This window comes from Loxodonta africana, chromosome 6 (genome assembly GCF_030014295.1).
Source record: "Loxodonta africana isolate mLoxAfr1 chromosome 6, mLoxAfr1.hap2, whole genome shotgun sequence".
NCBI classification, from domain to species: Eukaryota; Metazoa; Chordata; class Mammalia; order Proboscidea; family Elephantidae; genus Loxodonta; species Loxodonta africana.
In genome coordinates this window covers 65,037,157-65,052,003 of record NC_087347.1, presented here as the reverse complement: position 1 = coordinate 65,052,003, position 14,847 = coordinate 65,037,157, and the positions used below count along the sequence as shown (strand labels likewise).

The 14,847-nt window shown below is 37.0% G+C and overlaps 1 protein-coding gene across 2 annotated transcripts in view; it reads left to right on the top strand.

The window, feature by feature from the left end:
- ITGA4 (integrin subunit alpha 4) overlaps positions 1 to 14,847 on the top strand; it is a 96,627-nt gene that overhangs the window by 78,251 nt on the left and 3,529 nt on the right. Inside the window, exons 22-25 of one of the 2 annotated variants that reach the window (XM_003405967.4) lie at positions 174 to 264; positions 5,160 to 5,267; positions 6,147 to 6,269; positions 6,968 to 7,087. In XM_003405967.4, the coding sequence (XP_003406015.2) occupies positions 174 to 264; positions 5,160 to 5,267; positions 6,147 to 6,269; positions 6,968 to 7,087 (442 nt within the window). The remainder of the gene's footprint in view (positions 1 to 173; positions 265 to 5,159; positions 5,268 to 6,146; positions 6,270 to 6,967; positions 7,088 to 14,847) is intronic. The other variant, XM_064286934.1, reaches the window with a different exon arrangement.

Genomic DNA, 14,847 nt, shown 5'->3' with positions numbered 1-14,847 from the left:
TTTTGGTTAGCAGTCAAGTGCTTAACCAGTGCTCCACCAGGGCTCCTCAAAAGTATTAAAAAAAAAAAATTAGTGACTCTTAAATATGCTGTAATCCAGATGATAGAGAAAAACGGTTTATAACACCTCGTCAAATAAAATAGTTAAATTAAATTTGAATTTCTTTCTATCAGGTTTGTTAACCCAACGTCGTTTGTTTATGGATCACATGAGGAAAATGAACCTCAAACGTGCATGGCGGAGAAAATTAACTTCACTTTCCGTGTAAGAAAATTGATTGTGTTGAGATTTGTAACAGACTGAAAGAAGGTTACGATGCATTACTCCAGGGGAGCTCAGCAAGTCCCCTCAGCCTTGGTGCCAGCACTGCGGAGGGTGGGAAGGGAGCTGCAACACATGGTACTCATGCCCTTTCCTCTACTGCTCTCATTTCTCTCCTCCCATTGTCTTATCCTTGGTCCTCAAGCCCACATCTCCTTAAAGAACAGGTGGCAAAAAATAAGCAGGAACAAGTGATAATGCTTGTAAAGGCAAAGTGATGGGATGAGTTGAATCAACCAGAGACACATACAGAAGACGGGGTCAGCCAGGGGAAGGCATCTTTGGATGCAAATCAGTGAAATCTCTTCCTGGTTCCAGCTCTTTAAAAGCTATCACATTACCAAGTAAAGGAAGCTCTCACCTCCCCGCTCTCCATTTAATGTCTTCTTGGCCTGTCTTTAAGGCCACAGGAATATGACCTGTGATAAGTGATTCATTATTTACTAAATAATATTTTAAAAAGTTAAATGGGACTATCATTAAACAGATAACAACAAATGATGACAAGGATATGGGGAGATTGGATCCCTTATCCATTGCTTGTGGAAATGTAAAACGGTACAACCACTACGGAAAACAGTATGGCACTTTCTCAGAAAACTAGAAATAAAAGTCTCTCTTCTTTATCATCTAGCAATCTCACTCCTAGGTATATACCTAGAGACCTAAAAGGAGTGACAGGAAAAGACATATGAACACTTATGTTCATTGCAGCGTTATTCAGAATAGCAAAAAAAAAAAAAAAAAGGAAACAACTGAAGTGCCTGCCCATCAATGGATGAATGAACAGCCAAAATCTGATACATATATATAATGGAGTACTATGCAGCCATTACGAACAATGATGAATCTGCTAAACATATTACAACATGGATGGACCTGGTGTGCATAATGCTAAGTGAAATAAGTCAAGCATGTAAGGACAAATATTATATGATCCCTCTTTTATAAGAAAACGAGAATAGCTATATATAAGGAGACCAACATTCATTGGTGGTTAACGGGGGAAAAGTGGCACTGAATGTGGGCGTAGTGAGCACAACATGACAAAAGTAAATGTCACTGAGAAAGACTCAAGAGAAAAGGATGCCGGTACTAAAGAATTTGACATAAATAAGATGGCAACAACTCCAAAAAAGACCAAAAAACCAGTGTATGATCACATATGGATGGCTATAGGCATATAGGTACATGAGTAGGTACAAATGTGTGCATATGTGAGAACAGATAGAAGTATCTATATGTACATATAAATATAGATACATGTGTTCAGGCACATATATTCATTGAAGACACAACTACAGATACTCCTCTGAACTCATTCCTGTTAAGTTGATTCCGAGTCGTAGCAACCCTATAGAACTGAGTAGAACTGCCCCACAGGGTTTCCAAGGAGCAGCTGGTAGATTTGGACTGTCAGCCTTTTGGTTGGCAGCTGAGCTCTTAACCACTACACTACCAGGGTTCCTCAGATATAACCAAACACATTTTAAGATTGGTTTTCTAAGTTTAAGACCACAGTTTTGTGGGACAATTCAGTCAACTGGCATAATATAGTTCACAAAATTCATGTTCTGCATCCTAGAGAAGCGAGTAGCGTCTGGGGTCTTAAAACCTTGCAAGTGGCCATCTAAGATAGAACTATTAGTCTCTACTCTTCAGGATCAAAACAGTAAGAAGGTAACCAAAATCTTAGAGAAGAAACAAGTCTACAAGGCTGATAGCCTATATGGGCCACAACCTCATCTACACTGAGACCAGAACTAGATGATGCCTGGCAACCACCACTGACTATTCTGACTGGGGTCACAATAGATGGTCCCAGATAGAATGGGAGAAAAATGTGGAATGAAACTCAAATTCTTAAAAGTGGCCAGACTAACTGGACTAGTTGAGACCAGGGGACTTCTGGAGACTATCACCCTGAGATACTCTTAAACCTTGAACCAAAACTATCCGTTAAGACCACTTTTTGGTGAAATATCAAAGTGGCACACGAAATAAAGGATATTACCTGTAAGAGTGGTGCTCTACTAAAAAACCATCTGTATGAGACCAAAAAGCCAACATTTACTCTGAAGCAAAGATGAGAAGGTAAGGGGGCAGGGAAGCAAGAGTACCAGAAATGTAACAACCAGAATACAAAGAGAATGTTCACATATTGTGAAAAATGTAACTAATGTCTCTGAACAATTTGTGTGGAAATTGTCAAATGAGAACTTATCTTGTTTTCACCAAAAATACAATAAAATATTATTAAAAAAATAAAACTATCATTAACCAATATATTAATGTACTAACATAAAACTTAAAAAATCTTTTTTAAAGTTTTTGCTATCAGACTGAGATTTTTGGGTGCCTCACAGATGTTGATGACCACTAAGTAATGATAATATACATTTTAGAGTTATAGAACAGTCTATTGAATGTGAACAAATCTGGATTAGGCACAGTTTGTGAGGCAGTGCTTTTCAAAATGTATATGAGAATCACTTGGGATGCTTATCCAAAATGCCAATTCCTGGGCCCTGCCCCAGATAAATAGAAGAATGATCTTGGAATGCTATCGATTCTATGTATACTCAAATTTTTGTTACAGTAGTATCCACTAGTGCTTTAAAAACAAACAAACAAACAAACAAAACCGGCCCCCTGGTGGTGTGGAAACCCTGGTCGCATAGTGGTTAAGAGCTACGGCTGCTAACCAAAAGGTCAGCCATTAGAATCTACCAGGCGCTCCTTGGAAACTGTATGGGGCAGTTCTACTCTGTCTCATAGGGTCGCTATGAGTCAGAATTGACTCGATGGCAACGGGTTTGGTTTTTCTACTTTGAAGACCCAAGAAGTGCTCTTTTCAGAGTACAGTGGGGCTTTGTGCTCTGATAAAGTAAACGAGACACTGGGCTGAACTCCAGAAGCCTGTCTGTTAATTTACAATTAATAATTAAGTATTTTATACTTAGGAGCCCTGGTGGCACAGTGGTTAAGAACTCAGCTGCTAACTAAAATGTTGCCAGTTCAACTCCACTACCTGCTCCTTGGAAACCATATGGGACAGTTCTACTCTGCCTATAGCGTTGCTATGAGTCAAAATTGACTCAACAGCAATGGGTTTTTTTTTTTTTTTTAATAGTTATTTTTCATTGGAGTGACTAGACTGGGGATACTTGCAGTTCATAGGCTTGATGAGTCTATCCAGCTATGAAGATGTTCATGGAGACCTACATGTTATTACATAAACAGGGTTGGAGGCATATTGTAGGCTAGATCGAGTATACTGGCATCAGGGAAGACTTTGTCCATGAGACTGGGCACTGCTGGGTACATACTGCTGGCATTTTCTTTTGTAACTGGCCTGTGGTTCCATGGCTTAGCACCTACCCCCAAACCAGGGGCATTCTCTGTCTTCGCCTATGTCATACGCATTCAAAAGATTCATGTAGGTCTGTGAGTTATCCTATTTCATTCAGGTATTGTAACACATCTCTTTTCTGACTCATTGCATTGGTTTTATAGTTGATCTCTGAGAAGGCAATATTTTGGCTCAATTTCCTTTTTAATGGGGTAGATGAAACCTCTTTACAATTCCAAATAGATCAAAAATAATGAAATGTCATCCTAATTTGCAATTTTTGAGCATTATTACAACACCCATGGAAGCAGCAGTCAGAAAATCAAATGATGTATTGCGCTGGGCAAATCTGCTGCAAAAGACCTCTTTAAAGTGTTAAAAAGCAAAGATGTCACTTTGAGGACTAAGGTGTGCCTGACCCAAGCCATGATACTTTCAGCCGCCTCATATGCATGCAAAAGCTGGACAATGAATAAGGAAAACCAAAGAAAAATTGATGCCTTTGAATTATGGTATTCATGAAGACTATTGAATATACCATTGTCTGCTAGAAAAATGAACAAGTCTGTCTTGGAAGAAATACAGTCAGTCAGAGTGCTCCTTGAAACCAAAGATGGTGTACTTTGGACATGTTACCAGGAGGGACTAGTTCCTGAAGAATATCGTGCTTGGTGAAGTAGAGGTCATCGAAAAAGAGGAAGACCCTCAAGGAGATGGACTGACACAGTGGCTGCAGCAATGGGTTTGAACATAACAAGAATTGAGAGGATGGCACAGGACTGGACAGTGTTTGATTCTGTTGTACATAGGGTCACTATGAGTCAGAACCGACTCGATGGCACCTAGCAACATTATTAAAATCCTGTTCTGTTTTCCCTAAAACTAATAATCTGCCTCTTTCTGACTTTCTGAGTGAATTAGCATTATAATTCCGAGTAGAAATATGTTTTTATTCACTTACTGTGGTTGACTGTCCTCTCGACAGTGACTTTGTGAAAAGATCATAGGATTTAGAATTAGAAAACATAGGTTTTAGTCCTGATCATTGTACTTCTTAATTTTCATCTTTTATCTTAGATACAGCATAACACCTCTCACATTTTCCTTAGCTGGAGAGTGAAATGCTGACCCACCTCAGGGGAGAGTTATGAAGACCAATTGATCATGGTTTTTAAAAAACATACCATGCCATACAAAGGTGTATTATTGGAGCATCTCCCTTAGTTAGCCATCAGCCTGGACATTATGGTTGAATCAATACAAAAAAAGAGAGGGCTAGGAATAATGACTAGGGGTTGAAATTATTAATGAACTCTTCAAATTCTATGGGTGTCCTCTCTTCTTTTGCTGTGAAGCTGCCAACTGCAAATCTCCACCACTATGTGTTGCATGGAACATTTGGGTTTACCTAAAACATCATTGGTATCTGTACTTATACTTACGGAAAATATTTTAAAATTGTTTTAAAATTTTTCCTTTTTATCAGGTTATCAATGCTGGCAATAGCATGGCTCCAAATGTTAGCATGGAAATAATGGTCCCGAATTCTTTTACCCCCCACACCGATAAACTGTTCAACATTTTGGATGTGCAGGTATAAATGTACTTTTTTTTCCACCCTGGTCTTTATTATGTGTGTCGTAAATACTAAAATAAATGTAGACCAATCCTTCATTCTAAATAATATTGCTAAAAGAGAGCTTTCTGTTAACTTGTCTCAGTCAGCTTTACTCTATGCATTTGATGTGACTTCATCGTATATTTGTGTATTTTTCATCGTGTAGTGTACTTTGAATGTTATACGTTGTGTTAGAACTGTAGAATTACATTGGGACCTCTACACTTGACTTAAACAACAACAGAACTATGTTCTGCCATCTCTGTTGATTAATTCTTTTAGGATATATTTTCTTTGTGGTATGGAACTCTGAAAGTAATTTAATTGGTAAAATTATGGAGTGTTTTTTAAGGAAGCAATATTCAATCACTAAAGAACCAATATTCTTGTGTTGATGTCACTACCAGAATTGTCTTACCTTCCCAGTTTCAAGACAAGCAATCAAAAATTAAATCTGCTAAGTTGATATGAAATTTGGTTTTTTTTTTAATTTTCTTGAATTTCAGATTTAGATGTTGCGACATGCTGTTATGTTATTGATTTGCTTTGTGCCTAAAGCCCAAGAAATGTTTGATTTCATCTTAATATTCAAATTCCATCCTTCACATAGCCTCAATTTCTGTAAGGTGAAGGCCATTTTAATAACTTAAATCACTTATCCAGCCCTCTATAATTTTTCTGGTTTTGTTTGTTTATGTTTCTGCCACAGAGATTTAATCTCTCTGAAATAAATCTGTCATATTTCAGAAATATTTGATATATCTTAGAAAAGGTAAGCAATGGGATTTTTAAAACCATGTAGTTTTGTTGTTCTTTTCGATATTGAAAACCTTTTTTTGCTTTCTATCTTCATAGACTACTAGTGGTGAGTGCCATTTTAAAAATTATCAAAGAGAGTGTTTACAGCAGCAAAAGAGTGCATTGGAGACCATGAAAGACATATTCAGATTCTTGTCAAAGTCTGATAAGAGGCTATTGGTAAGCTTCAGTTTTTCAGGATTTAGCTTTGCTTTCTAACATACAGGAGTGAAACACTTAGAACAAAGAGTCAGTGGGTTTGAGCTTAGTCAGTTGAGTGGCAGAGAGCGCACAAGTTTGGGTAATATGCTTGCGTGTGAGGAACAGACATGATTGGAGGGTTGGGATAGACCCAGGGTAAATACATACTATACAGTTTCATTTTTTATCTAAATAATGTCCATTTCACACCAGACAGACATTGTTGCAGACCCCTCAGGACACCAAGATGATGCCTTCAGCTGACCAGCCTTTCATTCTTTTCATCTTAATGAATTTATGAAAAGAAACTGGGGAAGCAATATTATCTTTTAAATGATTCAAGTTTTACAATGAACATAAAATATGTAATTTAGCAAGACTCTGACTAGGAGTCTTTCTTTTAATTAAGGTTAAATTCATATGAATAATGAGAACACATGCTCCAGTTCAAATAATTTGTTTGTTTCTGTTATAATTTACAAAACAAACATTTGTGTTTTGTTTATAGCAAGATTATTTAAATGCCATATATGAGTTGGAATGGACTTGACGGCAATGGTTTTAAGGAAAGCAGATTTTTAATTCCAAGCAAAATATTTTAGCTATTTTTTTTAACGCTGAAAATTTTTTATGAATTTAGTACTTATATTAATGTAGTACTTTGTATTTCTTTCAAGTACTGCATAATAGATGATCCATACTGTTTAAATTTCATGTGCAATTTTGGGAAAATGGAAAGTAGAAAAGAAGCCAGTGTTCACATTCAATTGGAAGGCCGGCCATCTGTTTTAGAAATGGTAAGTCTAAAATATAGTGATAAGTTCATAATATATATGGATAAGGTCATACAGAATGTAGAAATCCAACCATTTTATGTAGGTAGGATAGTATGGAGGCACTCAATAAATTAGGATGGTATGAATAAAAGTAAAATTTGGAGTAAAACTCTAAAATTATGTTTCCATTTATCAGTTCAGCAGTCTAAATTGACTAAATTCCATGGTTTTAGTAATTAAACCAATAAATCAGACTATAAAACAGACTCTGGAATAATTATGAGGTTTCTTTAGTTAACATCTCTCTTGAGAAAGTATGCTGATTTCCTATGAACCTTGATTAAATCAAAGAAATTGTCCACTTTTACGTTTCATAAATGTTCTTCTCAAACTCCTTTATATTATCCTTAAAAATCTAATATTTTATTTAATAAAGTTAGGAGTAAAATTAAGATTCATAAAATCAAACTAAAACATCAGAATTCATAAGCAATAACGAAACACAATAACAAAAATACAGTTTAAAACTATGAACTTTGAAAAGTTGAATAAAAACGAATTAAATACATCTTGCACTTATTTCCAGAAAGGAACACGTATATTTATGAGGAGTACTTTGAGGTAAAACTGGTCTTGAACTCCAGCTCCGGAGTTCTGTTTTACACTGAATATCGATAATATTTGTATCTCAGGGGGTTGCAGATAGGATTGCTGGATCATATTGTATTTCTATTTTTGGCTTTTTAAGGAAGCACAATACCGTTTTCCATAGTGGTTGTACCATTTTACATTCCCAGCGTATCCCAATCTCCCCACAACCTCACCAGCATTTGTTGTTTTCTGTTTTTCTGATCAGTGCCATCATTGCCAGGGAGAGACGATATCTCATTGTAGTTCTGGTTTGCAGTTCTCTAATGGCTTATGAGTCGGAATCAACTCAACGGCGCTGCGTTTGGTTTAATGGCTAATGGAAACTCTGGTGGCGTTGTGGTTAAGAGCTATTGCTGCTAACCAAAAGGTCTGCAGTTCAAATCCACCAGGTGCTCCTTGGAAACCATATAGGGCAGTTCTACTTGTCCTATAGGGTCACTATGAGTCAGAATCGACTCGACGGCAACAGGTTTTTTGGTAACGGCTAATGATCCAGAGCATCTCTTCATGTGTTTGTTAGCTGACTGAACGTCTTCTTTGGTGAAGTGTCTGTTCATGTCCTTTGTCCATTTTTTACTTGGATTGTTTGTCTTTTTGTTGCTGAGGTATTAAAGTTTTCTACAAATTTTAGAGATTACACCCTTAGCAGATATGTCACAGCTAAAGATTTTTTTCCCAGTCTGTAGGTTCTCTTTTTACTCTTTTGGTGAAGTCTTTTTTTTTTTTTTTAATGAGCATAAGTGTTTAATTTTTAGGAGATCCCAGTTATCTAGTTTATCTTCTGGTGCTTGTGCATCTTTAATTATGTTTGGTATTCTATTTATGCCATATATTAGGGCCCCTAGCTTTGCTCCTATTTTTTCTTCCATGATCTTTTTAGTTTTAGGTTTAACATTTAGGTGTTTGATCCATTTTGAATTAGTTTTCGTTTATGGTCTGAAGCATGGATCTTGTTTCATTTTTCTGCAAATGGGTATCCAGTTTTGCCAGCACCATTTGTTAAAGAGACTATCTCTTCTCCATTTAATGAGCTTTGACACTTTGTTGAAGATCAGCTGTTTATAGGTGGGTGGATTTACTTCTGGGTTCTCGATTCTGTTCCATTGGTTTATATGTCTGTTGTACTAGTACCTGGCTGTTTTGAGCACTGTGGCTGTATAGTAGGCTCTAAGATTGGAGAGTGTGAGACTTCCTACTTTGTTCTTCAATAATGCTTTGCTTATCCAGGACCTCTTCCCTTTCTTTGTAAAGTAGGTGATTAGTTTTTCCGTCTCATTAAAGAATGCTGTTGGTATTTGGAATGAGATTGTGTTACATCTATGGATCACTTTGGGTAGAATTGACATTTTAACAGTGTTGAGTCTTCTTATCCATGAGCATGGTATGTTTTTCCGTTTTTGTAGGTCTCTTGGTTTCTTGCTACAGTGTTTCTGTAGCTTTGTTTGTCTAGGTCTTTTATGTCCCTGGTTAGATTTATTCCTAAGTATTTTATCTTTTAGGGGCTATTGTAAGTGGCATTGTTTTCCAGATTTCCTTTTTGAAGTTCTCTTTGATGGTGTATAGGAATCCAGCTGATTTTTGCACGTTGATCTTATATCCTGCTACTCTGCTGAATCTATTTGTTTCAGTAGTTTTCTTATGGAATCCTTGAGGTATTTTATGTATAACATCATATCATCTCCAAATAGGGATAGTTTTACTTCTTTCTGTCCAAATTGGATGCCTTTTATTTCTTTTTATTGCCCTATTGCTCTCGCTAGAACTTCCAGCACTGTGCTAAATAGGAGTGGTGATAAAGGGCATCCTTGTCTTGTTTCTGTTCTCAAGAGGAATGCTTTTAGACTCTCTCCACTGAGAATGACGTTGGCTGTTGGCTTCGTGTAAAACCAAACCAAACCCACTGCAGTCGAGTCGATTGCAACTCATACTGACCCCGTATGACAGAGCAGAACTGCCCCATAGAGTTTCCAAGGAGTACCTGGTGGACTCAAACTGCTGACCTTTTGGTTAGCAGCCATAGCACTTAAACACTGCACCACCAGGTTTTGTATAGATGCCCTTTATTATGTTGAAGAATGGAAATTCCAGAACACTTAATTATGTTCATTAGGAATCTGTACACAGACTAAGAGGCAGTTGTTCTAATAGAACAGGGAGATACTGCATGGTTTAAAATCAGAAAAGATGTCCATCAAGGTTGTATCCTTTAATCATACTTCCTCACTCTGTATGTTGAGCAAATAATCTGAGAAGGCAGGCTCTATAAAGAAGACGTAGCAACAGGATTGGTGGAAGACTCATTAACAACCTGTGATATATGCAGATGACACAACTTTGCTTGTTGAAAGTGAGGAGGACTTGAAGCACTTACTGATGAAGATCAAAGACTACAGCCCACAGTATGGGTCACACCTCAACATAAAGAAAACAAAACTCCTCACAACTTGGACCAATAAGCCACATCATGGTAAATGGAGAAAAGATTGAAGTTGTCAAGGATCTCATTTTATTTGAATCCACAGTCCATGTCCATGGAAGCAACCGTCAAGAAATTAAACGATGTATTGCATTGGACAAATCTGCTGCAAAAGATCTCTTTAAAATGTTGAAAAACAAAGATGTCACTTTGAGGACTAAGGTACACCTGACCCAAGCCATGATATTTTCAACTTCCTCACGTGCATGCAAAATCTGGACAATGAATAAGGAGGACCAAAGAAGAATTAATGCCTTTGAATTATGGTACGGGCAAAGAATATTGACTATGCCATAGACAGCCAGAAGAATGTACAAGTCTTTCTTGGAAGAAATACAGCCAGAGTGCTCCTTGGAAGCTCATACTTTAGACATGTCATCAGGAGGGATCAGTCCCTAGAGAACATCGTGCTCGGTAAGGTAGAGGGTCATGGAAAAGGAAGAAGACCTTCAATGAGATGGATTGACACAGTGCTGCAACAATGGGCTCAAACACAGCAATAATTGTGAGGATAGCGGAGGACCAGGCAGAGTTTTATTCCATTGTACATAAGGTCACTATGAGTCGGAACTGACTGGGTGACACTTAACAAACTCAAAAAACAATTATCTTAAGGAATTTTCCTTCTGTTCCAATTTTATTGAGAGTTTTTGTCAGGAATGAGTGTTGGCCTTTATCAAATGGCTTTTCTGCACCTATTGAGATGATCTTGTGATTCTTGTTCTTTGTTTTATTTATTCTGTGGATTATGTTGGTTGCTGTTCTATCTTGGCATACCTGGTATGAATACCACTTGGTCATAATGTATTATTTTTCTGATATGCTATTTTACTCTTTGGCTAGAATTTTGATGAGAATTTTTCCATCTATATTCATGAGGGATAAAAAAACCCCATGAGAGATATTGGTCTTTAATTTGTTTTTATTAGTGGTGTGTATAGGGTCAGTATGAGTTGGAATTGACTTGACGACAATGAGTTTTTGGTTTGCCTGGCTTTGGCATCATGGTTATACTGGCTTAGTAGAATGAATTCGGGAGTATTCCTCCCTTTTCCATGGTATGGAATAGTTTTAGTATTATTAGTGTTAACTCTTCTCTGAATGTTTGTTAGAATTCTCTAGTGAAGTTGTCTGGTCCAGGGCTTTTTGTTGTTGTTGTTGTTGTTGTTGGAGTTTTTTTTTTTTTTAAATGACCTCTTCAATTTCTTCTTTTGTTACGGGCCTGCTCAGATTTTCTACCTCAGTTTGTGTTAGTTTGTGTAGGTAGTGTGTTTCTAGAAATTTCTCTATTTCTTCTAAGTTCTCAAATTTGTTGGAGTGTAATTTTTCATAATATTCTGTTATGATCTTTTTTGTATCAGTTGGTTCTGTTGTAATTCCACCCGTCTCATTTCTTATTTGGGTTATTTGCATCTTCTCCTTTTCTTATGTCAATTTGGCCAGTGGTTTATGGATTTTCTTAATCTTTTCTGAGAACCAACTTCTAGTCTTGTAAATTCTATTGATTTTCTGTTTTCTAATTCATTTGTTTCTACTCTAATCGTTATTATTTCCTTTCTTTTTGTGGTTGTGGGCTTCCTTTGCTGTTCTTTTTCTATTTGTTTGAATCCTAGGCTTAAGGTATTGATTGTGGCCTTTCTTTTTTGATGTGTGTGTTTATTGCTACAAATTGACCTCTGAGTATTGCTTTTGCTGTGTCCCAAAGGTTTTGGTATGTTGTGTTTTCATTCTAAGAATTTTTTTTATTTCTTTTTTAATTTCATCTATTACCCAGTGGTTTTTAAGCACAGTGTTAGTCGTTTTCCATGCATATGGGATTTTATCCCCCCTGTTCTTTCTGTTATTGATTTCTATTATATAGTGTTGTGATCCGAGAAGATGCTTTATATTATTTGTATATTTTTGAATTTTTTGAGGCTTGTTTTGTGGCCTAGAACATATGGTCTCTTCTGGAGAATGATCCATGTGCATTGGAGAAGAACATACACTGTGCTACTGTTGGGTAGAGTGTTCTTTATATGTCTCTGAGGTCAAGTTGCTTGATTGTTATGTTTAGGCCTTCTGTATCTTTTTTGAGTTTCTTTTTAGTTTTTCTGTCTGTCCTCAAAAGTAGTGTGTTAAGTTCTCCTACTATTTTTGTGGAATTGTCTATTTCTCTTTTTACTTTTGTTACAGTTTGTTTTATGTATTTTGGAAAAAAAAATTTTATTTTTTTTTATTTTGGAGCTCTGTCATTGGGTGTGTAAATATTTATTATGGTTATGTCCTCTTGGTGGATTGACCCTTTAATCATTATATAGTGCTTTTCCTTGTCTCTTATGTTGGGTTTTGCTTTAAAGTCTATTTTATCAGAAATTAACATTGCCACTCCTGCTCTTTTTTGTTACCGTTTGCACAATATGTATTTTTCCATCCTTTGATTTTTAGCTTATTTTTATCTTTGGGTCTAAGATGTGTCTCTTGTAGGCAACATATTGATGGGTCATGTTTTTTATCCATTCTGTTATTCTGTGTCTCTTGACTGGTGCATTTAACCCATTAAGATTCAGTGTGATTATTGATAGTTATGAATTTTGCTGTGCTTTTTTTTTTGTGTGTGTGGCATCGATGGTTTCTTTGTTCCATTTACTTTTCTGTACTGCGTTCTTTTTGTTAATGGATTTTCTTTCATTTCTTTCATTGTTGATATTGTGTTTGATGAATCTTCATGGTTTTCTTCTTTTTTATTTTGGTGAGTAGGTTTATTCATTTTTCTTATGGTTACCCTGAAATTTACCTTTATCTTCCTAAATTTAAAACAGTCTCATATCTTGATATCACCTTGACCTCTTCTCTGTATGGAAGTTCTGTAGCTACACCAGTTATTCTCCCTTTTTATTTTGAATTTGGCATCATTTACAGATTGATGTCTCTGGTTCCCTGTTTTCAGTGTTGTAACTTTATTTTAAGAATTCTTTGTCTTGGTTGGTATCTGGGTGATGTTCTCATGTATCTTAATTGCAGGTTCTTGTCAGATGTTGTTGGTTCTCTGTCCAAAGGACTCCCTTTAGTATTTCTTGCAAAGTTGGTCCGGTTTTTAAAAATTTCCTTAATTTTCTGTTTATCTGGAAATGTCCTAGTTTTGCCTTCGTATTTGAGAGACAGTTTTTTCCAGATATATAATTCTTGGTTGGCAGTGTTTTTTTGTTTTTCTGTGTTTTATATAGTCTTTCCATTGCCTGCTTGCCAACATGGTTCCTGCCAAGAAATCAGATCTTAGTCTTATTGGTTTCCCTTTGTAGGTGACAATTCATTTTTCTCAAGCTGCTCTCAGTATTCTTTCTTTATCTTCAGTATTAGAAATTTTGATTATGATATGTCTTGGTGACTTTCTTTTGGGGTCTATCCTGTATGGGGTTCACTGAGCTACTTGGGTGGATATCTTCTCATCTTTCCTGATATTAGGGAAGTTTTCTGCCAGCAAATCTTCAAAAGTTTTCTGTGGCTTTTTTTTTTTTTTTTTTTGGTATCTTCCTGTTAAGGAATTCCTGTCACACATAAATTGTTCCTCTTGATAGTGTCTCATATAACTCTTAGGCTTTCTTCGTTATTTTTTCTGCATGTCCTCCAAACAAATTAGTATCAAGAGGTTTGTCCCCTATTTTGCCTATTCTGCCTTCCATTGATTAAGTTCTACTCCTATGTCTTTCCATTGAGTTATCTATTTCTGAGATAATCTTCTGAATTTCTAGTTGCTGTTTTTGTATGGTTTCTAAATGTCTATTTATTTGCCATTTTGTACTTGTATAATTTTCCTGAATTCTTCTAGAGTTTTGTCTGTGTTTTATTGATCTCTCAGAGCACCATATATATGTCTTTTGAATTCCTTATCAAGTAGTTTCATTACCATTTCTTTCTCAGAAAGGTTTTCTGGCCCTTTATTTTGGTCACTTGGTTGAGCTATCAATTCCTGCTTCTTTATGTAATTTGATTGTCTGTTGTCTCCAAGGCACTAAGGTGTTATTGTATTTATTTACTTATTGTATGTTTGTTTAATCCTGATTTCTTGTTTTGTTTTTTGATGTTTCTGGGTGGGTGGGGCAAGCGTGCTACTCTGGTCACTAGTCTGGCAGCACTGGGGTGCTCACCACCTGTTCTAGATGGGGCAGCAGAGAGTGTGAGTCCAGGTCACTATTTACTAGTCATTCAGAGCAGCTGAGGGCAGTCTGGTTTGGTGTTGGCCATCGTCTGTCACTGATCCCATAGCACAGGAGCAGGCACTTGTACTCACCAAGTGGATGGTGGAGCAGGTGTGGTGGGTGTGGATGCAGTTGTCCCTGCTTGCTGGGTGGGGGGAGTATGTGGCCGGCATGTGTGCACGTACTTGCACATTCACGCAGTCACCGCTGCTCGTCAAGGTGGGGGAGTGAGTGGTGGGCACACACCTGCAGGCACTAAGTAGCCACCACTTGATGAGTCTGGGGTGGATAGGTGGCAGGTGGCTACACTTATGGTTGCCCAATCACCACCACTCATAGACTGGGGGAGGGAGGAGTTATAGGCAAGTCAGTGTTAGTGGTCGCATGGTCATCATCACTTGCCAGCTCAGGGGGAGAGTAGGTGGCAGGTGGGCACATGTGCAGTCAGCACCACTCTCCAAGTCAGGGGGATGTGG